Source organism: Episyrphus balteatus, chromosome 4 (genome assembly GCF_945859705.1).
Source record: "Episyrphus balteatus chromosome 4, idEpiBalt1.1, whole genome shotgun sequence".
NCBI lineage: Eukaryota > Metazoa > Arthropoda > Insecta > Diptera > Syrphidae > Episyrphus > Episyrphus balteatus.
The window spans coordinates 6,994,488-7,009,335 of NC_079137.1; the positions used below are offsets into that span (position 1 = coordinate 6,994,488).

The 14,848-nt window shown below is 29.6% G+C and overlaps 2 protein-coding genes across 7 annotated transcripts in view; both read left to right on the forward strand.

Moving 5' to 3' along the window:
* The window catches only part of LOC129920248 (semaphorin-1A), an 88,099-nt gene extending 74,580 nt beyond the window's left edge, over nt 1-13,519 (forward strand). For 3 of the 6 annotated variants that reach the window (XM_056001511.1, XM_056001513.1, XM_056001512.1), the window contains exons 14-22: nt 161-272; nt 444-586; nt 820-951; nt 4,630-4,837; nt 4,920-5,172; nt 5,261-5,314; nt 7,920-7,982; nt 9,538-9,607; nt 12,111-13,519. In XM_056001511.1, the coding sequence (XP_055857486.1) occupies nt 161-272; nt 444-586; nt 820-951; nt 4,630-4,837; nt 4,920-5,172; nt 5,261-5,314; nt 7,920-7,931 (914 nt within the window). In that variant the 3' untranslated portion in view covers nt 7,932-7,982; nt 9,538-9,607; nt 12,111-13,519. The remainder of the gene's footprint in view (nt 1-160; nt 273-443; nt 587-819; nt 952-4,629; nt 4,838-4,919; nt 5,173-5,260; nt 5,315-7,919; nt 7,983-9,537; nt 9,608-12,110) is intronic. The other 3 variants (XM_056001517.1, XM_056001516.1, XM_056001515.1) reach the window with 3 other exon arrangements.
* LOC129918043 (uncharacterized protein DDB_G0286175-like) lies at nt 12,083-13,075 on the forward strand. The gene is made up of 2 exons (XM_055998358.1): nt 12,083-12,236; nt 12,300-13,075. The coding sequence occupies exons 1-2, from the start codon at nt 12,083-12,085 to the stop codon at nt 13,073-13,075; spliced, it is 930 nt and encodes a 309-aa protein (XP_055854333.1).
* Nucleotides 13,520-14,848: the final 1,329 nt, after the last annotated feature.

Below are 14,848 nucleotides of genomic sequence, written 5' to 3' on the forward strand. Positions count from 1 at the left end.
CTATAAACCGTCCCGTCCACTAACAACAAAACTCTTTGAAGTGACCAACAAACCTTATAAATGTACATGTTTAATTTTTTTCTTTTTGTATTCTCTTTAAACTCCCTCATTCGTTAACTCAAATAATATTTCTTTTTTTTTTCTTACTTTATTTTTCTAGATCAACCCAAGGAAGGAAGTTACGACGATGGAAAGCTTGTCATTATCACCGATAGTCAAGTACTGGCAATTAAATTGCACCGTTGCAACAATGATAAAATAACCAGTTGCAGGTAAAAAAAGTCAAACGTTAATGATTAAAACCCAGAACCATGGACTCCTTAGTTTGGCTTTTTTTTATGTTTTAATTTACAAAAAAAAAAAAAAAAAAATACCTTAACCCCCGGAACGCAATTTAAGAGGAAAAATCTTTTCTGCTTTTTTTTTTTTGTAATACTTTATAGTGAATGTGTAGCACTTCAGGATCCATATTGTGCATGGGACAAAATTGCTGGCAAATGTCGTTCTCATGGCGCTCCCAGATGGCTGGAGGAAAATTATTTTTATCAAAACGTTGCAACTGGGCAACATGCGGCGTGTCCATCAGGTATGTCTTTTATATGAAGCTAATATCCTTAAAAAAAGGAAAAATCTCTCAGTTCGGCTTTTCAAAAATATATGTTCATATATATAGTAGACATAGAGAGATATCAATAACTTTGTGTGTGGGTCCGTCCATTTGGATGGAAAACCAACCAACAAAAAAAAAAAAAAACTTTTTCATACACATGTGAACATGATTTAAAAAATAGTTGCCTTTAACATTTTTCACCAAACCAGGTAAAATCTCATCGAAGGACGCAAATGTCGGAGAGCAGAAAGGCTACAGGGACGATATGGATTTATTGGATTCCCGACGTGCTGGAAAGGATCAAGAAATCATCAATATAATGCAGGACAAAGACTTTGAAGGTAACGTCGTGATTCTCTCTTTCTCTTCCTTTCTCTTTTATATAGGAGAGTACCTTACTTACTACCTACTCACTCTCTCTCTCGTTCATATAATACTCTTTTTTAACCATCTCAACGAGCTTTTATTTTTAATTTTGTCTTTGATGGATTATGCACCTGGTAGATAGTTGGAATTCGTAACGTAAAGCACAGTCTTTTTTGTCTGTTTCACATTCACCTACACAAAAACACAAAAAAAAAACACACTCACTCGATGATTGATGAAGCACATTTTAACGTTTTTTTTTTTTTTTTTTTGTCTTCTCGTGTTTGTGTTTTTTTTGTTGTTGTTTTGTTTTCGTTTTTTTTTTTCGTCTTGCTTTTTTTCGTTATTATTGACTTTGACTGAGTCTTTTCTTTCTTCGAATCTTAAAGGCTTACAAAAAGGAAAAAAAAAAAAACAAGAATTAAAAGATACCATGTCATTTGATTTATCTTATTTTCGCGTATTACAACTTCTATTAGATATATTTATTTTGAATTATTTATAGAAGTTGATGGGTTGTTATGATTTGCATTTATTGTTACAAACCCATCAAAACAAAACAACAAAAGATGAAAATTAAGTTTTGTTTTTGAAACAAATATTCCGCATACGCCATAGTGACCACAAAGTCATTGGATTTTGAACAAATTATGATAAATTACTATCATTTACAGCTGGTCTTCGGCAGTTGACATGAATGCATTTCAGGGACAGTTGGATGTTTGCATGTTCTTTGAATTAGATTTAAGGGACTCATTCCTAAAATCGAATTCAATAATAATAATTAAAACCCAAGAATTTAAAAAAAATAATGTCCCATTGGGCTACTGCACGACGAAATAAATATACTGCACAGCGTGGCATGTAATCTTTTGAATGAAAAAGTATAAACCGTACCTCTAAATTAAGGAATTTACTTCACGAATACTTTATTGATATTCTGATTAAAAAAATGCATGTTTTGGTTGGTAAATTTATTAGATTTTTAACGACATTGATTTAACTCCACTTCACCTTACTATTGAAAGTGCTGCTAAGGGAGCTATCATGAGATTTGCCAAGGAAGGAACTGGGGCTGGAAAATGCATAGGCAACAGAGAAAGAGAATTCCTGTCCAGATCCTCAGAAGAAAACTTGACTTTCCAAGAGATGCAATGGTCACAAATTATAACTTTGTGAAAAATTACAATATACATCTCAGTAGTAAAAAAGATTGGGTAGGTGAATCTATCAACTACTCTTTTAAAGAAAATACCATCAAATGGTACACAGACGGGTCGAGAACAGCGGAAGGTACAGGGGCAGGAGTCTTTGGGCCTAGTACCAAACTCTCCGTGCCTATGGGTCAATCCCCAAGTATCTTTCAAGCTGAGGTAAATGCCATTGTAAAATGTGCAGAAATAAACCTCGAATTAAATCACCGGAATAAAAATATTGCTATTATGTCTGATAGTCAAACTGCCCTAAAAGCACTTAAATCCTACGAAATCAACTCCAAGCTAGTATTGGAGTGTATAGGAAAACTTAACGAACTTGGCAAAATAAACAAAGTCACTCTTCACTGGGTACCTGGGCACGTTGGTGTCCAGGGTAACGAGGAGGCGGACTCCTTAACAAAAAATTTGCAAAGGGAGCAAATTCCCCTTTAATGGGACCCGAACCGTATTGCGGAATAGGAGAAAATGTCATTAAAAATAAAATAAAACTAGACGAGGAGTCCAGGAGAGCAAAAAACTGGGCAGAACTACCAAAACTGAGACAAGCGAAAATGCTCCTAGGGAACTACAACCGAGAGCGTTTCAAATCATGTATCAGTCTAAGTAGGAACAATCTCAGGTTAATCACTGGGCTCCTCACGAGCCACTGTAAGTTAAGAAGGCACCTACATATTTTGGGCTTAGTAAATAGTGCAACATGTAGATTCTGTAGCGAAAAAGAAGAAACACCAGACCACATTCTGGGTAGTTGCAATGCACTAATACACCAAAGATTTAAACACATGGGTCGTTACCAAGTCGAAGAGGATAAATTGCACTCTTTGAAAATACCCCAAATAATCAATTTCATGAAAGGAATTAGGTTAGAGGAGGAGCTATAAAATGAGGTACTAACTCATTTAGCTTAAAAGGGGGGTACAATAGATCTTACAGGTCGCAGCACATCTTACACCCCAAACATCAATCAATCAATCAACGACATAGTTTGATATAGGTACACTGTAATTTGCTCTATAGGTCTTATTATGGGGTACGTACATATATGGTTTCATACACTTTGTTAAAAACAAATCTTTATTTGGAAAAAATAAGGTTTTACTTTTAACGCATTGTGAAAAAAGTTTCATTTATTATAAAAAATTAAAAATCTAAAAAGCTTTCTAAGTTATCTTAAGGTTAAAGTTAGTTCTTTTGAGAAAAAGTTTAAAAAAAAAACTAGCAAAGATATTTAAATCAAGTAATAATGTTGCATTTGAATTTAGAACCAAGAGTCTAAAGTGTACATAAGAATATCATAAAAAAAAATAAAATTATAAAAAATAAATAATGGGTGCTTTTAAGATTGGAAAAATATTTATGTTTTTTTCGAGGAAGGAGTATATTTTTTTAAAAAGCCAATTATTCATGTAGTAGGTACATTGAAAACTTAAGTTTTGTTTTGGTCCTTTGGTCGGTATTTTTTGAGCAAAAAAACATAAGTACCTAGTACAAAAAAACAGTTTGAGAAATTATACCTGATAGAAAGCTAGTATAATAATTTTTATATCAAAAAAACTACTTCTTTGGATTTATGTTTTTCTCATAGATTCTATAGTTAGAACTCGACGAAATTAAGATCGGATCGCACTGCAGGCACCAGCTTTCGAATACAAAATACATAATTATCCAAATTGGTTCACCCAGTCCAAAGTTATGAAGTAACAAATATAAAAAAAATAATTACAGAAGAATTGATAACCTCCTTCTTTAGAATAAAAGCCAAGAATCTAAGTGCTTTAAAGAGTTTATAAAAATCGCAACTTTTTGAAAAAAAAAAGACAAAAATCTATGGCAAGGAATTAAAACATCGTGTGCTCTTAACAGCGTGAGATTCTTTTTGCTTTAAAACATCAACTTGCTCCGCCTGCATCAATTTGCGTTACCAATTCTACGTTAACCATCAAAGTTTGAACAGTCATTTTTCATAAAAAAAAAAATTGAAACCCAATATTTTACATCTGTGACTTCTAGGTGAAACTATAATGTATTCATTTTTTTTAATTAAAAATAAGTTAATTAATAAGCATTTTCTTTATTTGTCCACGTGGTATGAAAAATCTCTCAAATATACAAACAATACACTACTTTGCATGTGCATCTTTCCTCAAGTCCTAAAAAATGTCAGCACCTGTATCTCATTAATAAAACAAACAAAATTAATTAAAAATAAAACACTTTTATTATTTTTATAAACAAAAAAAAAAAAAAAACATTCGATTTAATTAATTTTTATGTATATTTATTTAATTTTATAAATGTGTTGGTGTGTTGTAAAATTGATGTGTATATTTTGTTTTCTTTTTTTCTTTTTTTTATTCAAAAATCCAAAAAAAAAAAAAAAAATTTGTCGTTTTTGGTTGTACAATTGTGTGCGCCAACCACAAATCAAAACTAAAGGTCCACAAATTTCTGCAGATATAATCAATGCGCAATACACTGTTGAAACGCTCGTCATGGCCGTACTAGCCGGATCAATATTCTCCCTATTAGTGGGATTCTTTACAGGATATTTTTGCGGTCGACGTTGTCACAAGGATGAAGATGATAATCTTCCATATCCTGACACAGAATATGAATATTTTGAACAACGTCAAAATGTTAATAGGTAAGAATACCATTTTTCGATTTTCTATTTAAATGAAATATTTTTTTTTTTAAATCTCATTAAATAATAATAACACTACGAGGATTCATTGTAGAATTCAAGCCGAACCAAAACTTCTTCCACAAGTTGAAGAAGTGACGTATGCAGAACCAGTTCTTCTACCTCAGGCGCCTAGTCAGAATAAAATTCAACACTCGCCGAAGAACACACTTCGAAAACCAATGCATCACCACGGAGCCAACTCCGAAACGCTCTTCCAATTCCAACCCGATAATTTTAATAATCGAGAAACATATCGTGGCCGTGATAATTTTGGTACTCTAAGATCACATCAAGTGAGTTAATCAAAATTCTAATTGCGTCAGAATGTTATATTTCAATTGTTCACTAATATTAATATGGGTTTTTGTATGACACTTTTAGGGTGACAACTACAGACGAGGCGATGGTTTTTCGACGACACGAAGCGTAAAAAAGGTAAGTTAGCAGTTTTGAATTCATTTTGTAACTAAATTAAATTTTGTTAAACAGAAAAAAAGAAAATGAAGAATGAAATGTTTGTTTTTTAAATTCCCTTTATGTGTTTATGCTTGTTTATGTTGTGTTAATATTTCGTTTGTAATGCATTTTTGAATAAGATTATATCCCTTTATTTTTTGTAAATTAAGAACAGGGTAATGTGGTTTTTTTTTTAAGGGCTAAGTGAAAGACTTTACGACTCACATAAAATTTTATATCATTACCGAATAATGAAATCAATTCTTCTTCTCTATTATCGACGACAGTCATGATCTAGAATGGGATCACAGCTCTCCCACTTTATTGCTTCACACTACGGCTCCACATGTGGGTTTCGCCGCCAATAATTTAATCAATTGACCTGTATCATGAAAAGTTTTATCATTCAAAATTTAATAATAGAAGGTGTTGCTTACTTTGCAGAGTCTAGTTTTTGTGTTCGTTTCTTTTTTCCAAGAAAGTCAATTTATTAGTTTTATTAGTGAGATTCTAATTAATCAAGCATCAGTAAATACTGTTTCTTTCATCGATTTAGTATTTGAAGTTTGGTTCGTTTAAACCCATATTAAGAGAGACAATGGGCACGTTCAAACACCTATCGGATAGGCTATCTGGGATACCTGTATCTGGAATATCTTTTTGAACAAAGAGGTATCCAGATAGCTTGCCCAAGAAGCAACTAAAAAAATATGTAAATATTGAGAAGAGGAAAATTTTTTTTGAGCAAATTACATTTTTTTTATTGTTGAATAGTACTTGCACAATCGCTTTGACTTTTTTTCTTGCAATTTTTTTTATTTTGAAGCTGAATAATCGCCCGAAAAGTGATCAAAATAAAAAAAAGCCAAATGTATATCAGCTGATCACTCGGATACCTGAGGTATACCAGAAATTCTGGGATACCTTCAGATTATTTTTTGACAGAAAATGGTTCGTTTCCTTGCTAATTTTTAACATTGTTTACAACAACAAAAAGCTATCCGATAGCTTTATGTTAGCTCTTTGAAGGTGCCCAATAAGCTTACAGGGCATAGAAACTATACTTGTTGGCTTGACTTAGTAGCGTTTGTGCTTTGTTTTTTATTCGTATTTCTGTAATACCCGGTGACTTAAGGGGCTTATATCTATTTTCTTTGAAAATATAACTTGCTATCACTGTCCTTCACCTCCCATAGTCTAACCATATGCATTCGGAATAATATAGCGTACCAATTCCATCCTAAATATTTACTATTGGTTCATTTGTATTGTAGAAGCCCAATTTATATAACAAGTCAACCTTCAATGAGTGATACAAAATCGAGTTCTACTTAAGATTGATTTTCCAATATCCTCGGCGTGCAATAAAACCACAATTTTAGGATATGTTTATTTTTTCCCATGTAATCAATTTTGGCTTCTAGAGTGTTGTTGTTGGAAGTCTTTGGTTAGGGGCTCATTTTAAGTCTATAGGCTTTGAATTTGGAGGAGCACTAGGAAATCTACGATGTGAGTTCATAAATTTATTAGCACTGAAATATGTATTCGGCGACTGACGTAGTCTTAAGGTTTAATTTTTTTTATTATTATTTCTGGGATCTCTGGTATATCTCTGTTGCCAGAAAGTGACATGATTGAATTTTTTGCAATATTTTGTATTTTTTTCCTTGAGCTATCCTTCGTCAATTAAGAATCTAATTCCGATTTCTTTTTGTATAACAATTTGCGGTTTGTTTTCATATTTTATAATTTGATGACAATTATTGAGAAGCATTCTAAGTTTCTTACATCTTCTCTAAGGTGAAGTTTAATTCCCATGTTCGGTCAGTCAATCTTTCCCGGTCTACCCCACTCTTTTTTTATTTTCAAAACACTGTTCTACTGAAATCGCTATTTCAACATTTTAAATTACAACTGTTATACTTGATAAAAATTCTTTTAATAAAAAAAATGACAAAGCAAAACTTTAAAAGGCACATCTACACTACTTGTTAAGCCTTATATCCAGTGCCCAAGATACAGTTAGTTGAGAATACTGGACTAGAACTCGGTCGATGATAGATTTAGAAAAAATTATTGTATTCAGAAAAGTTGTGCAATTTGGTCCTCTACAAATTTGGTCTTTTTAATAAATGAACAAGCCCCTGTTTAATTTGTAAAAGCTGATAGTTTGAAGATTTATGAGTCATTTTATATCATCATAAAGCATTTAAATTAAATTTTTTCGTACCGTTTGTTCTAAATTTCAGTTTTACTTAATTAGTTTTAACAAATTCATTGTTTCTTTATCAGCTTCGATTGGGGTCGCGACAAACTTCATAAAAAAATATTTTTGATGATGTGAATTGTTTACAATTGATTGAATTGATATCCTTATTGAATGTTTTTCCATATTTTGATTGTTATGTTAATGTTAAAGTTTATGTTTATTATTAAAATCTGTTTTTTTTTTTGTATATGCAACATTAAAAAAATAATATATTATTTTGTTTTTTATTTGTTATTTAAAAAAAAAATGCATTTCTTTCATTAGTCTGCAACTATTACTATGCTCTCTATCTTCTTTCTCTTTCCCCTACTATAGGTATACCTTTGAGACGGGAGTGGGGCGGCTGAGACCAGTCAGGGACTTATTACCCAAAATATGGTAAATACCACAACAATTTTGATCAATTCACAACCAAATACTATGAAAATAAATCACTAAAAAAATCAACAAAAAAAAAAAAAAGAAAAACAAAACAATAGTACCTATATTATGTTTGGCTTTATTTTGTATTAAATTTTACTCAATACTTCTTGCTTTTTTGTTAAATTCAGTCATTCAATCATTATTATTATTTTGTATATACTCAGCTAATTTCGATTCTTTATTTGCTAAAAATCAATTATTTAAAAATACACCATTTACCAACACTACATTAAAACAAAATTAAGTTTTTATACTTAATTAACAGCCATCCCGCCGCCCAACTCTTTTATAATTAAAAAAAAAAAAATAACGTTGACATGTAATTGTAATCTTTTCTATTAATTTGATTGGTATTATAATTATTGAACTAAATAAACAACGGTTACAGTTATTATACAAAAATAAAGCACGCGCATGGAGAACGATAACATCACATAACTAAAAATAAATTAAATTTTTAGAAATCAGAATGATCAGTTGAATATTAATGAACATACAAAAGTAGAAGAAATATTCCGTTCAGGGTATTTTAGTATTAAATTTTTTTTTTGACACTGAACATAAGGTTGTGAACATTGTCAAAAATCTTTGAATAAAAAATCCCCCCCTCAAAAAAAAAATCATAAATTTTTGAGTAGAACAATTCTTCCAATTATACATTGGTAGTCAAATATGTATATTTAATGAATGGTACAGATCGCTCATAGAAGTTCGTATATCGATTAAGAACTTACTTTCGTGATGCAACATCAAACGTCGAAAAATTGAAGAAAATGTGGCTCCAAAATGTTCGTGTGGACGAAGGAGTGATAGCCAACATCGAATAGTCTTTTCAAGACTAAAATTATTTTTTCGTTTCGATACACCATTTTTATGATAAGTAGGAATCATTTTCACTTGGGATTTGACCCAGAACACGTAACTTTGAGAGACTAAACCTCTACTCTACGTACTACAGCTTATACAAAACTTATACCATTTCAGAGTGTTGGTAATTGAAAATGCTGGTTTTTAAATGCTACTCCAAATCTCAAAGTTTTAATATTCACGGAGTTATCATTCTCAATGTGTTTTTTTTTTTTTTTTTAAGTTTAAAAATGTCAATAATAATACATTTTATTTTACTTGACAATAATTTTTTATTATTTTGGTAATTTATTGATGTGTAAAGCTTTTATAGTTAACGTTTGACAGAATATAAAACAAAATAGTTTTGAAGTAGTGGTAAATGTGTTTTTAAATAATTTATTTAATTTTTTTTTTTTTTTTTTAATATACATAATATGTATTTGAAATATAAATTTAATAAATACAAATAATGTTGACAAAAGAAGAACCCAATTTTTTTGTATCTAAGCAAAAATTATTTACTTACAATAATTATTTTATGATTAATATTTTTTTTTATAAAACATTTAAATATTTTTTTTTATATTTTATTTTTTTGTGCATAACTTTTTTTTGGTTGTTAAAATCACAAACAAATATTTTTCCATCAAATTTTACTCAGGCTGTTAACACAAACACACGAAACAGAAGCCTTGGCCGATTGAGGAGACAGCCGCCCCGTCATGGTATTGGTAAGTTTATAAACAAAATAAAATACATAAATCTACTATGTGTTCTGGGCGTGTGTTGTTGTTTAACCTTTCTTTCTAAATACCAAATATATATAATGTATTGATGTATTGTAATGTATACATTTTATTTGAATTATGTTATTAAAAAATTTAAAGATTTGTATTTAGAGCTTTGATATCTAATATGAACTAAGTTTTGCAAAACACAAAGCAACTTGTAAGCTAGCTAATTTTTCTTTGCGTTATGAAACTATATGTTATAAATCTGTCTCCCATACGCTGTTGGTATTTTTGTTACCTAAGTCATATAATTTTTTTTTCATTTGTATCTTTGGATGAAAACACATGAAAGCTTTCAGTCATTAAAAAAAAATAGGTGGTCCTAATTGCAAATCTTAACATCCATTTGCAAAATTCTCCAGTTCTTGTGCTTCATAATCCAATTCGGCCTACGATGTACATTAGAGTTGTCAAAAATGCTACATTGCTGATTTTGTACAATCTTTTTTTAATCAATTCTAGTTTTCCCCTTTGAAATATGACAGTTGTTTAGTTACTTTGTAACTCCTTTGTTTTCCATCAAAGCTTATTGGTGGAAGATTACTAAATACAAAATAACTGCATTTTTTTTAAAAGACAATGAGATAATTTCGCTCAATTTTGTCCAAGTACAGCAAACCTTATCCCAATCCATTCTTAAATACGTGCTTTCTAATGCCCTTGATTTTGTCGTAGACTTTTTTATTACTGAAAAGTCCGTCCTTCGTATAGGGGAAATTAACTTTACTTCTCTTGCAAAAAAAGCTTTCTCCGAGAAAGAAACCTACTTCAAAGACAGTCTTCATCCAGATGAGCAATACTTTGAGGCCAATATCAATTCGAAAACATGACCTGAATCATTTGTTTTTTTCCAAAACAGATCAAATACCTAATATCAAGTTAACATCTAATCACAGGACAGATCGTAATGGATAGCTCATTAAAAAATAATATTTCATCAAAGGGAACATTTCATCAATAGAAAATAAACACATTAATATGTAAAATTAACTCAAAATTAATTTGCTTCAATTGAAACGTTTGATGATTATTCTCATGATGAGTTGTCCTATGATGATTTATGTGCTGTGATATGTTGGGTTGATCCTCTTAACCCCTTGTAGCCCCATGTGACATTTCTGTAACAAACCGAAAAAGATCGCCCAAAAGCTGTGAAAAACATATTTTTATGCTTTTAAAGCTTCTTACATAATCTTTAAGAATTGCTTTATCGAAATAATGCGCCATATTTCTAATAAATAGCACCAATAGTTTTTAATTGGCAGTTAATGTTGAAAGTTTGGCTTTTTTGGAAAAACAAGCAAATTTATGTAAAAACTACGAAATTCAGAAAAAATATTTTTTGTGCATAAACTAACGGGGTTTTATTCTTGGATTTTAGGAATGCGCCTAAAAATAAATATAAGATAGCTTTTTGTTTAAATTTTTGCATTTAAATACAAAAATAAATTATTTAAACTTTTTTTTTTACTGCGTAAATTTCGAAATAACTAAGCAAATAATGAGTTTATTGAATTTTTAAAAAATACGCGTTTTATTATAGCTAAAGCTCTTTCGATTGACATTATTAATTTTAAAATTTACGATGTTGGGTTACAAGGGGTTAAGATCAAAAACCTTGTTTTTTCTCAATTAATCATCTAATAAATTCTTTTGTACTTAGTTGACCGAAAATAACGAGCCTTGTGTCTCCAAATCCAAATAGATATTATTTTCGAATTGGGGTCATTCTTAACACTCAAGCTAAGGCAGCAAAAAAATCTCAGCTCATGGCTTTTACAAGCATTGACCAAATATAATTCTCATCTCCTCAATACGTCACCAAACACCTTATATATAATTTTCGTTAAAACCACTGCTCCAAAGTGCTTTTGCTTTAAGCAACCTGTTATAACCACTCTCTTTTTTCTTTGGACTTCTTACATTATTTAAACAAACGAGTTCGTCATTAACATCCCATCAAACAAACATAAGTATTGTGGTTTGCTAACCATTACAAAACTTTTAACTCCATCATTTTTAAATACTTCTAGGACAATTCTGTATCGCCGTAGCAATGATGGAACCAAATATTCTACCCAAAAACCTTGACACAGAAATCTATACACATCGCTTTGTTTATAATAATAATTATACTTCCGAATAAATGGTCAAAGCATTTCAAAACATTTTAAAACTCTCATTTATACTTGCAAAACAATAATATTCTTTATACTATTTGTTTAAGTAAAGATTTTAATTTTTGCTTGTTGATCATCTATCTGTCTAACTCATTTCCTATTCATTAATAGCAATATTTAATCCTTTATTTTATATTATTTTATTTTATTATAGTTAAATGTTTATTAAATATTAATTGTTTGTTATGTTATGTTTTATTGAAATTAAAAAAAAAAAAAAAATACTCATAAAAATATGTGCACTCTCATATATTCCGTTCTAGTAACTCAACACCGTTCAAATAGTCCCCAAAATTCAAGTTCGGGATCATCGCCTGTTATGTCAAATAGTAGTTCTAGTCCAGCACCACCATCCAGTAGTCCAAGTCCACAAGAAAGCCCAAAGAATTGTAGCTATATATACCGTGATTGATTGATATGCAACACTAAATCCATGCCACTCATAAAATCAGCCACCTCAACTACCATCATCACAACATCATCAAAACCAACAACAACAAAAACAACAACTTCATCACCAACAAAGTCGTTTATTCATAATAATCAACATCATCATCATCAACATCATCAGCAGCAGCAGCCATTAGCCAATAATTCAAATGAAACATATTTCATGAATGAGGCACCTACATCGACTGCAACCACCACCGCCAAAAAGACTTTCTATCAACATGATGATGATGATGATGATGATTATGTTAATATTGATAATAATGATGATGATGACAATGACAGTGGCGTACACGATAACAATAGTGGCAAACCAACAACAACAACAACAACATCATCCTCCTCCATGACAATGCGATTTCCTAGCATATCTTCAGCCAACAACAAAATTAATCAATGCTTCAAATTAACTCCGTCTAATAATAAAGGTTTAATGATATTAACTGACAAGGAATCATTTAGCATCGGCAGCAATAATGATGATGATGATGATAACAATGAAGACAAAACACCCACAAACACGAATATGACCACGAATACAAATACAACGCCAACCACATCGTCAGGATTGGCCTGCTATAACCCAATTAATAGTATGAAACTGCCAACAGCTATATTTTCGCCGCAATTCAATGAGAATCTCGCAACACTTAATCGCAAATGGACGAAATTTAATCGTCGCAGCCATCGTCGTCGCAATAGTAGCTCTGGTGATTCCAAAGAGCTTGATAAACTAGTCCTTAAATCAATGGAATGGGACGATAATGATATATATTAATTAATTAATTAAATTAATTAAAAAAAAATTAAATTATTATGTAATTTTATTTTTTTTTTTAAACAAATTGACAGAATCACAAGGAAATAATAAAATAAACAAAAAATAAAAACTCCTCCACTTTCAAATGCAAAATAATATAAATTAAAGAAATAGATTAATAATTTAATTACGAAAAAATCATTATATACTTACCAAAAATTAAAATAAAAAAAAAAACATGTAATATATTAAACAATCATATAAAATACATATATGGGGAAAAAGCCTATCAAACTTCCTTTAAACTCATTTACATACTAAATTAGTATAAAAAAAAAATAAATAAAAGTTTTACATAAACTAAACATTTTTAGATAAAATAAATAAAAAAAAAAAAAACAAAAATGTAACGTAAGCTTAAAATCAAGTAAGACACACAAATACACTCAAAACACACTCACACACACATGATGATAAAATTTCATATTTAATATTAAATTTAAAAAATAGGGAAAAATTATATACAAAAAAAAAATGAAAAAAATCTTTATCAAAAAAACTGTAAAATAGATATTTTATAGTTTATATTATTATTAAACTAAAAAAATTTAAATAAGAAAACAAAAAATAGGTTGAAGAGAAGAGGAGTATAGCGACAACGTTGTTAGGGAATATTATATGTATATTCTGTACGTATATTAATAATATTTCACAAAATAAAAAAAAAAAAACTTGTATCTATTAATATATGTATACGAAACCCCTTGTATACATAAATATTTTTACACACATACATTACATATATATACAACATAACATAGGCTATAGTGCTATAAATTTTTAAGAACACAAAAGAAACATTCTAGTGATTTAAAAAAAAAAAAATTAAAAATATAAAAAACAAATCAGAAAAAAAAAAACAAATAATTATTTATTATATAAATAAAAAAAAATTAAAGACATTTTTAGATACATCATAACAATAAATTTATGAAATAATTATAAAAAAAACATACCTTTTTAACAAAAAAATAACAGTCATCTTAAAAAGTAGCGCATAATTTATATACAAAACAAACATTGAAGCATTGAATTTTTTCAAGTTTTTTTTTATATTTCTAAAAATTCCTTGTTTTTTAAATTTTTATTTACAAATTTTATTCATTTATAAGATAAGTTTTTACTTATTATGTTTTGATTTTGGTGGGGGGTATAGGTTTTTTTTTATCTACAAACGTTTCGGGTATGGTTAGATGTTTTTTTTTTATTATTATTATTAGAAAAAAAAGTTAATTATTGTTTGTAAAAGAAGAATGTTTTAAGAAATTGCAATGAGAAATTTTAAACAGTAATCGTCTAACAAGGAAAAAAATAATAGTTAACTAAAATAAGAACTAGACGCTATTAACTTACTACCTACTAGGGTCATCAAATCTTTTTACGTCCGTGGGATCTCCACTACTTTTTACGTGCCATTGTGTTCGCATTTTATAGATTTGTTTCAGCTCCAGATTCGTTTTTGACTATTCTATGCAATAGCCCAAATAAATCTTCTACATAAATTTGTAGAGGAATTATAATCAATTGCTTAATAAACTACTACTTGCGTCTTTAAATAATACTGACTATGGAATTCGAACCCGTTCTCCTATAAAGAAATGTTTCTACACATTTTGGACAGCTTTTGCCTTCTCAATCTTGATCAGTCCCTCGACTTAGGATGTGCAAATAACGATTATTAACTTTGTTTATAATTGTTGTAAAATATAATATATGCGCTGGCGCCATTAT

Coding starts and splice junctions, on each gene's coding strand:
- LOC129918043 (XM_055998358.1), top strand. CDS start 12,083: ATGTGCACTCTCATATATTCCGTTCTAGTAACTCAACACCGTTCAAAT. Junction 12,237..12,299: donor ACAAGAAAGCCCAAAGAATT/GTAGCTATATAT, acceptor TCATAAAATCAG/CCACCTCAACTACCATCATC.